The sequence below is a fragment of the Seriola aureovittata genome, chromosome 10 (assembly GCF_021018895.1).
Source record: "Seriola aureovittata isolate HTS-2021-v1 ecotype China chromosome 10, ASM2101889v1, whole genome shotgun sequence".
In the NCBI taxonomy this organism is placed as follows: Eukaryota; Metazoa; Chordata; class Actinopteri; order Carangiformes; family Carangidae; genus Seriola; species Seriola aureovittata.
The window spans coordinates 22087744-22098088 of NC_079373.1; the positions used below are offsets into that span (position 1 = coordinate 22087744).

Consider the following 10345-nt stretch of genomic DNA (forward strand, 5'->3'; position numbering starts at 1 on the left):
TTGAGTAAGTAAGGGCGCGTGTATAAGTAACCCTCTTACAAACATCCGAAAAATCCTTATTTCACAACACTTAAAACAAAATAGCACCTAATCTGTGCAGTGTATTAACATTTATCGACGATATGCTATGTCGGAGGATTGGGAAACATTTATGAATTTTAAAAGGGTTAATAAACACACTTGCTTTTTTACACGCTTTTGAATTGGTGTGAGTATTTGCAGACGCTCCCACCGATGGTTGAACCGTCCCGTCATACCTCGCGTGGCCAACGGCTCTCTCCACCGAAAGCTTGCTCATTGAATTGCCGTACTTAGCCTGCTCGGTTCGATTTAGGCAAATAATTTGGAGCAAACCAGGTTGGACTAGCTGATTGAACACCAGCTATCAGCCACACACTTTCCCGGCCTTCTGTTTATCTGACTGCGGCGGTGGGGCGTGCTTTCCTGGGTTCGCTGGTTGGGTTTGCTCGGGGAGGCAGGGGGAAGTACGGAGCTGGTCCCGAGTGATGATGGAGCTGGAGTCGGCCAGTAACAGAGGGGAACTGGGAGCTGTGGGGGACTCGCTGCAGCCACAGACCCCGAGCAGGCACGAAAAGAGTCTAGGACTGCTCACCACCAAGTTTGTGACTTTACTACAAGAGGCAAAGGACGGAGTGCTGGATCTGAAAGCTGTAAGCATGCAGCCTAGAGTCTTTGTTGTTAGCTAGCACATGTCATTTTGAGCCTAACCGCTGTCGTTAGGTTACATGCACTTTCGCTAGCTTGCTTGTTAGCCTAGCCTAGCTGTGACAGGCTAATTTGAATAGGTGATACCTCTTTGCTTATGGATTTGCAGTTTTTATACACCAGGGCTACTTTCAAACCTTCAGCTTCAACGCGGCGTCATGGTATTTTCACGTTTCTAAAAGAGGGTAAAGTAAGGTTACAAACTGAACTTTGAGAAGACTGGTCAACTTTGCAGACTCTGCCCCCTGCAGATTCAAAGTTTAAAAAGTGGGTCATCTTTTGTCGTTCCCCTTTGAGCTAACGCTACTACATCTTCACACATGAACAATTTTTTTCTGATTGATAACGTAGTGGTCACTTAACGACATGTTCTAACTTGGTTAGTTTTTACTCAAAAAAGCTTATGCTTTTAAAGACAGTGCATTGACTTTTCAATCTGAAACATATAAAATATCGTCAGCTGTGTTCCTCATCACACTCTCTAGGCCATAATCTTCTGAAAAAGCTATTCAGATATTACATATTGATCCTACTAGCTTAGTAGTCTGTCAAAGATACTTGAAGAAGTAGTTGGTGTTTATCTCTAATAAAATATAAATGTTGAGAACAAATGGATGTTTGCACAGTGGCCAGTGCCACTAACTATTAATGATACTTGAACTTGTATACCATATAATTTAGTTTCATTTGAAGCCCAGACTTACCAAAACATATTAATAGACTTGTCATATTGCAATGTAAATGGACATTTTTACAAACGCTGCCATCCATGTTTTTTCTCAACCAAAACCGGAGGAACAGATGGCAGCTTGACTAGCCAAGCATTACTTTGTGTAACAGAACAGTTTCTTTTTCACTGTGACCTCAGTGACTTGGCCGACAGATTGGCTTCATAGCTACTGACACTCATCTTGGCTCTGGGCTTTGCTGTTAATAAAACACCAGACACTTATGCTTTTTTCTTTCTCTTTCACTCTCATTTTCATGCGTCCATTAAAACATTCTGCATTTATGAATTATGAAACAGATTCACTTTGAGCAATCACACTTAAAACACTATCTTTGACAGAAAAAATGATGTGTCTTGTTCTTCTGTTATTAGATATTAGCTCAAACTTTGGGTGATTGGTGTGATTATTCAAAGACATTTTAGGCTCTGTAAGAATTTAAATAAGAGCTGTGACTTAAATTTGTTTTGTAAACCAGAGCTTCTATGACTGAAGTCTATCTGTATGTTGACACTGCTGGAAAAGTTAAACACAGTCATACCAGTTGACACTGTATAATGAAGGGTTAGGTATGTGTATTGATTTCAGTTAAAATGCTACTTTTGCATTAGTGAATAATAAATGTATCTTATGTCACCTATTAAATAATAGCTCTTGGTAGTTTATTAGCTGTCATTTAGCAGATCTATCACTCCACTTCACCCACAGGGGTTTCTGAAAAGCCTAGACTTATCAGCACCAGCCATATGGTTATCATTAGTTTGTTAAACATCAAGAGGTTGAGCTGAGAAGGAAGTTTAAATGACATTTAGATAGGTGGTGAAACCTCATGGTTTTGGTTGCGGGGTATTGAACCCGTTGGCAAAGACACAGCAGTCCCTCTTTGTAAGTGCTTTTAGCTCAAAGCCTACTAAGGGAGATGTCAGTAATCTTCATTGTATTTTTCATTGCTTTTGTCCTGTCATTCAGGCTGCGGACACCTTGGCAGTGCGTCAAAAACGGCGTATTTACGATATAACTAATGTGCTGGAGGGAATTGGACTGATAGAGAAGAAGTCCAAGAACAGTATCCAATGGAAGTAAGTTCTCAGTTCAAAAACTAAAAACAAAAGTACAAAATTTGCTGTCTAACAGATCAGATCTTCTGTGTTTTGCCTTCATGAAAAGGCAAATGTTCATTTTTATTGTAACAGTGAATTTAAAAAGTACCTCCACAATTTGCAAGGTGAGAGCCAATTACATTTATATTTAGGAGTTTTGTACTGACCTTATATTGTCTTCATTACAGAAGTGCAATTGTGGTTAGGTAATAAGAGGGTGGAACTATGTGAAACAGTACTGTGTCTTGAAAGCACTTGCGCCACCCCACCCCACCCACCCCCCCACACACACACACAAACCTTCCACTTTTTCATGTTGTATGTATATATTACAACTATCGGGAGATGGCTTAGAGGCTGATTCTTCTGCGGATCACAGCACCAATTGATGTCACGTTATTCTTGTGTGTGCTTATGTCTGCTTGTGTCTTGATCTGTGTGACAAACACGCTCATGACTCTGTGACTATATATGTGTCATAGAGAAATGACTACTCACCAGAAGAGTTTGAATCGTATGAAACAAACAAGAATCTCAGTCTGCATTACATGTGCTTTTTTAGATACACAAAATGACTCAGACAATTAGAAAAGAGTCTCTCCACTGCAGGTATGCTACTTTAACCTCGTTGAGAGCTGTAGATATGAGAGTAGGAAGTGTACATGAAAATGTTAAAGTAGCTCAGTGTTTGGCATGATGAAGTGCGGTCAGTCAAGTATTAGTACAGTGACATTTTTTGGTTTTGACTCTTTACCACAACACTTTGGTTTTAAATTGGAAAATGACAATGAGGGCAAATGTTCTCAAAATATTGTTGTAGAGGTTGTGGAAACATAATTCATAAATATAACCTTAAAGCAAACATTATGTCTATCACAAGCTGTAGTTATTGGCATATTTGTCAGAAAAAAAGTCTTCTGTTAGTGCAGCTGTATCTGTTGTGGCCAAGATACAAGGCAGATGGATCAGTAGCCAAGAGAAAGTGAATGAGAATGAATCTGCTTAGTTGTATCAATAATAAAACAGCGTGTCAATGAAAAACAGCATGTGTGCTCATCAGTGTGTGAAACAGTCTTTTCACACATGCTGTCTGTACATAACCATGTATTTGTCTTTGTATTTCAGGGGTGTAGGTCCAGGTTGTAATACCAGGGAGATAGCTGATAAGCTGATTGATCTAAAGGCAGAGCTCGATGATCTGGCTCTCAGGGAACACGAGCTGGACCAGCAGAGAGTCTGGGTCCAACAGAGCATCAAGAATGTCACAGATGACTCCAACAACAGCCCATATCCTTCACTGCATAGCGTGTTTATATGTCTGTTGTAGTTTATCAGGACAGTACTTATTTAACCTTACAGTCTAATCAGTAATTGATTTATTATATTGCATTCCAAATTACAAGTAATGACTGTTCCTGAGAAGAGTTGTTCCTCATTTGTGTTTCTTCATACCCAGCCTTAAAAACCCTTTGTGCCATCACAAGGGTAATTTTTTCCTCCAGAGCCGCAGAGGACATTTTACTTGTACTTTGTGTTTTGACTAGTCAACGGATTTTTTTACCTTTTACTTTAATGTCCTGTGATAATTTTTTTTTATGTATTCTGTTATTTCAGTAGAGCTGTGCCAGCTGTAATAAAGGTCTACTGGCAATTGTAGTACTGTAACTTTCACCTGTTGATGGAAAATATTTAGTGAATTTACAGGCTCATTAGAGCAGTGCCAGATTGCTGACTATCGAAATCCGTAGGTACTGATGTAAAGCCAGGGGTTTTCCTGTATAGGACAGACTGCCAATTATATCATGGGGATAAAATGCTCCTGAGGAACAAGGACAACAGTGACAAACTGCGTGAAAACATTTTGCAACCATTTGCAAACATGCCATTATGAATTACTTAGATTACTTAGATATACTCTATACTATGTTCTGTACTTTGTACAAACCACTCATGGTCAGTATTTAGATATGTGCGTGTGGCATGCAGTGACACAAGGACAAAGTAAACCATGACAAAACAGTGAAACATATCCAATCTCAACACCATCTGGCATCTCATAGTGGACTGTCCTGGGCATACATCACCACAAATTCTGCCAGCTCTGTCAGCCACTAAGCTCATATTGAGTCTCTCTGTCCTGGTAATTTAAAGGGGCACTCCACTGATTTTTACACATAAAAGTAGGAGAATATTAGAGAGTGAGTATTACCTATCCTGTATATTGACTTCTCTGCTTCTGGATTGAGATTTCTAAAGTCTGAAAAAATAGCCCACCTTTCTTTTCAAACAGAGGGTGTGAAGTTTGACAGATGAGATTATTTAACAGGCAGGGGGAGCGTAGTTTGTGTTGTAGTTTCAGTGTTGGAACTGTAGGACCTCCAATTTTACTGAAGTACTTTATTGAAATGCTGGAGTACCCAACTGATTAATGTAGGTAGTCAGTAAATCGTGTCTTTGGTTAACCAACAGTCTTCCAGTTATAAGTAGTGCAAATGTGCAAAGCTGTATTGCTGACATATTTTCTTACTTTAGTGACAAACCTTGTTATTGTATGGACCCTTAACACATTTATACTATGGCATATATAAAACATGAAGACCTCTGTGGGGCTTTCAAAGGTATTCTTTCCTCTATGCTCTGCACTCACTGTTTTCATTTTCTGTCACATTTGTCAACACTTGTCATGACTCATTACCTCTTTTTTGCAGGTGACACACTCCTAGCAATTCGTGCTCCCATCGGCACACAACTAGAGGTGCCCATACCAGAATCTGTAAGTTGTGTGTGCATAGTGTGTGTGGGGGTCAGGTCCACCTACTTTTGTTCTGTCTCGTGCCTCAGACTGGGTGTTTGTGTGTGCATCCAGGTCCTTAATGGGCAAAGGAAATACCAGATCCGTCTCAAGAGTTCATCTGGTCCTATAGAGGTTTTGCTGGTCAATAAGGACCCGTCCAGTGCCTCTCCTGTTGTTTTGCCCGTCCCTCCTCCAGATGACGTCCTTCAGAACCTCCCAGCACCAACTCCTACCTCCCAGCCGGCCACTGCTGCCTCCCAGGTCAACACACATCAGCAATCACTATGCAAATAGTACTATTTTTTATGTATTTATCGGTTTACTGTTGACCGGAGGTTCACTCTCAAGACGTCCTTCTTTAATGAGACAATAAAAGAGGATTAGTAGAAGACATTGATCCCAAGGTGGCAACATTTTTCACAGTTTGTCTCATGACATGACAGTTGTGTTTGAAATAGTGTTCGTACAAGCTAACTCACCATGGAAAAATGATTCAAAACTTGTTTTCATTATACAAATCCATCTTTCTTCATCATGCAATGTTGTGACTTTCCTTCATCTTTCCACCTGGCAGGTCACCAAAGCAGCTCCTGCCACTTCTGCAAAACCGGCTCCTGCCACAGCATCTGCAACAGCAGCCAACCAGACAGTCTCAGTGACAGGTTTCCTTCTTATTGTCTAAACGATTCCCTCTTTCATATAACATCATGTCATTTTGATTTTTATTGTTGTATTTTAGACTGAACAATTTGATACCAAGGGCTACCATTAACATAGTGATTTACAGCATGTTGTCTCGTGTTTGTTTTATTTTAGAAGTGACGACCACCACGGCGCTCACCCCAACGACAGATACACCTTCTGCAGTCACTCAGCAGCTTCAGTCCTCTGCCTCGCTGGACGGATCTGCATCCTCTTCTGCCTCTGCAGTATTTGAACCAATTAAGTCGGATCCCTCTGAATGTGAGTTTTGCATGTTGCTGAACTTTTGAACCTTTCATAACATAACATAACATAACATAACATAACATAACATAACATAACATAACATGCACCTTTTTAGAGAAGACAACCTCACACTAAGAATTATAATGATTATGATGTTTACTTTTGCATTCAAAGTCTCTCTTTGACGTTTGTTTCCAAAGTTTAGTTTTACATGTCATTAGGATCAAATCTCACACATGGATAAATTTAGTAATTAATTTGAATTAATTTAGTGGTTGTTCAACTTGGGACTGAGCCACTGCAGAGGGGGGGTGGGAAATTGATTTAATCATACTAACCAATTTTTATTCATCCGTCTACATTCCACGCAAGATTTTGACACTCTTCATGTCATACACTTGTGTATCTTACTGAAAAGTTTGTTTTGGTTTCCCTCTAGTGTTGGACTTTCCCAAAGAGCTCTCTGATATGTTTGATCCAACAAGAGGTAAACATTTCTTTAGTTTTTCAGAAATTTGATATTTTCTCCTCCAGTGACTGCAGTTACCAACGTCACACCTTCTCAGTGTTGTGCAAATTGAAGGCTTTACAAAGGGTCACTCAGTTCTATTCTCTCTCTGACAGAGATCATGAGTGGAGATTTGTTGGAAGACTTGATGTCATCAGAAGGTATGTTTGCTCACAGACACACGAATGGAGAAGCAGATGACCGTGAGGATTTGATGATGTGTAATTTGTGTAACAAAGAGGCTATTGAATAAACGTAACTTTTGGATTCCATTGTACATTTCAACACATGGCCTCGTCTTACGCATCCTGCATGTCTCATCTATTTCTCTGGTTGTTCCATTTCCAGTGTTCTCGCCTCTCCTCCGGCTGTCCCCTCCACCCAGCGACCACGACTACATATACAACCTGGATGAGACAGAAGGCCTGTGTGACCTCTTTGATGTCCCTATTCTCAATCTCTGACCCTGGAGACTGTTGTCAGAGTGGGAAAGCATTTCCCTTACATGCTAATCTACCTTCATTTTCTCCAAGTTTTCCCCCTCACTGACGGTGAAGGTGAGAAGAGGTGCAGGAAAGCCCATATGATCTGATGAGCATTCAAAGACACCTCTGCACTGACACAGTGAGCTCAAGCTGAGCTCAGTCAGACAGTAGCTCGATGTACAAATTTATGAAGAAATACAGGCGAGAACAAAACGTTTTATTTACTGCTTTTCCAAGGAAACTGAGTCAAAACAAAAGACAAATAATTATATTTTTGGATTTTTGTGTATTATAAAGCGTCATGTTTGTGTATCAGCTTTCCCGTGTTCTCAAGAGCGAATGTGTGTAAGCATACTTTACATGAGTGTGCTTGTGAGTCTGTGTGCCTGCTTGTTTTTTGTATTGAATGCTCTCTTAACTTGAGTCAGATATCTCCAGGAAAAAAAGAGAGAATTATCAGGTCAAGAGTCATAGCAGACTAAAGGAGCACAGCCTTTATCACCTGGCAGCTGCTCACGCATTGGCTGAATGAGTCCAAACACAGCTGGTTAAAATATGCACTGTCCTCATGTACATAGAGAATATATATTTTGTATTACCAGCACACAAAACTATTGTATTATTATGAACTACATTTGTGGCAGAGCAGTAGTTTGCCAAAAAAGAAAGGTACCATACTCAAATGATCAATACTCTATTTAAGAATTGTTTTGTTTTGAATAATGGGACTTGATTAAACCTTTCAGTGCTGAAGTGCTGTTGGGTTCCAGTTAGAGAAAGAACATTTTAATACTAAGCTGTTGAGGCCAATAAACTTTGATGTAATGAGCCAAGGACCAAAAAAGTGCAGGACTGGGGGGGAAGTTTTAGACTACAACTATTTTTACATTAACACCTTTTTAGGTCAACAAGGTGCTTGTTAAAATGAAAAATAAAAATGTCACTTGTAAACTCTACATTACGAATACCTTGTTCTTTAACTGGTTCAACATTGGCACGTCTACACTGAGAGGTTCAATTGTTTAAAAAAAGAAAACGGGCACGCTTTCAGTTTCATTTTGCCTCTGGACTACTACTATTGGACCTTACAGATTTTTATTGGCTCTGATTTATATGTAATTTAACTGGTGTATGTCAGAGGAGTAGCCTTTTCCCCCCTTTCTGAAATGAGTTTTGTGGCGAATGTCTTTCAATTATAATGTATGTATATGAATACCATTGTACTCAGTTCATTTGTATGTAAAAGGACATGTATGTATTTCTGATGTATTTTTACTGATGCAGTGAATATAGTCACCATGTCATGAAGTGTGATCTTGTTTTGGCTATTTTTTTTTTGTATATTTGGCACAGATCCCTATTCGATAGTTTTTACTTTTTTTCGTTTTACTTTCTGTTCACGCTCATCACTCTAAATTTGATTTTTCAACTCTAATTATTCTCTCTGTGCAGGGGACAGATGAGTAGCAATTCGGGATGATTTGTTACTCGTCAGACTGTACAATACCGATATTCATCTTTCTACGGTGCTTTCTTCTGTAAAATCACTTTTTGTGTAATAATATCCTGGTTTGCCCAGGATGACATGTATGTATGTAAAGTATGTACTGTGTATATCCTTCTCTACCGCTTGTATAGAATAGCATTTATTTTTTATACCTGCTAGATATATTATTACATGACCGTTGCTACTAATTTTGGGCTACACTTAAACTTTAAGGGATTTATTCAAAAAACCTTCTGCTTTATAAAAGTATCCTATCTCATCATTGCACTTTACATCACTGTGGACAGATTAGTTGCTACTCATTCATGTCTTGATCAGTAGCCAGTCGTTGTGTTTGGACAGTGTTTGTGAGCAGCCAGGGAGTTCAAGAGTCCTGGGTTGAATGGATCATGTCTTGTCTGCTGGTGTGTGAGACTCAATCCTTCAGACCGCTTTTAACAAGGCTCACTATTGTTAGGCTGTAGTTGCATCAAATGATACAAAAATAAACACTTTGGTATTCTTTGTGTATTGTCTGGTTTCCTATTTAACTCAAGGATCTCCTGTCATAATATATGCAGAAAAAACTCACGTATGTTGTTTATATGAGCTAGGGCCATTCATTGTGTTATGTTTTTGTTTTTAATTAACTAATTGATTATAGTCATGAGCTGTTTACATGCAGTTTAAAGAAAATATGTTACAAAAAGACAAGGTGCAGATGTCACAATAAATGTCCTTTGATTTGCCCCTGTGGACAGGACCTTGGGCTACTGTATGCTTGTTCATTCAATATAACATTGACAGTTATTTAATTGAACAGGCAGAACTTGATTTGTCGTTAGATTATGTACAATGAGTTTGCAGCTGATGTCACAGCCTCCCCAATTATCAGACAAACCTATTTAGCTAGCTTTGTGGAGATCTGATAAGGTCCACAAATGTAAAAGAACCGTTAAAGATTATTGGTGTATTATCCCTAAAACTCATTCCCTATCTCGTCCTCCCCTCTTTTCCTGTCAACTTTCTATGATAAATGCATTAAAATAACCAAAAGAGCCACTTAAGTAAAAAATCATATGTCTGTACAGGAGACAGACATGAAATGCAGCAGTATGTTGGTAGGCTTATCAGTGCAGTAATGTGACATACAGGCTCCCTGCTCCCCCTTTGGTTACAATAGGCTTGTTAATATAATTCTCAGAAGTATGGAAGTAGGGAAAATTCGTGTATACAGTGTAAAACAACTCTGGGGAAAAAGGGGGGACAGCAGGGGGCAGCTGTAACCAACTATACCCGACCCGGAACTTTGAATTAATTCATCTCCTACTTCTTGGAAAATTGGAAGAAAAGCTTGTGTGGTTCAGTACGAGGAGCAAAAGCATTTCCAGAGCTTGTATTATTTTTCTTTCAAAGTAAAAGCGCTATATCTCTCGAGGAGTAAAACGATTTATTGGCGGTCTTAAAAGTAATGAACTGAAAGGGTTGAATGGACAATCTGTCATGGAGGTATATAGATGGAACTAAATGCCATGAAACAAATAAAAGCGTGATGGATTTTTTTTCATAC

At 39.2% G+C, this 10345-nt stretch overlaps 1 protein-coding gene across 1 annotated transcript; it reads left to right on the forward strand.

Annotated features, from left to right (window-relative positions):
- The first annotated feature begins 263 nt into the window (after positions 1 to 263).
- e2f4 (E2F transcription factor 4) lies at positions 264 to 9300 on the forward strand. The gene is made up of 11 exons (XM_056387259.1): positions 264 to 671; positions 2424 to 2533; positions 3680 to 3840; positions 5128 to 5172; positions 5263 to 5327; positions 5421 to 5609; positions 5923 to 6010; positions 6165 to 6311; positions 6736 to 6783; positions 6921 to 6965; positions 7153 to 9300. Exons 1-11 carry the CDS (start codon positions 507 to 509, stop codon positions 7266 to 7268), a joined length of 1179 nt encoding a protein of 392 aa, XP_056243234.1. The 5' UTR covers positions 264 to 506; the 3' UTR covers positions 7269 to 9300.
- The last annotated feature ends 1045 nt before the right edge of the window (positions 9301 to 10345 follow it).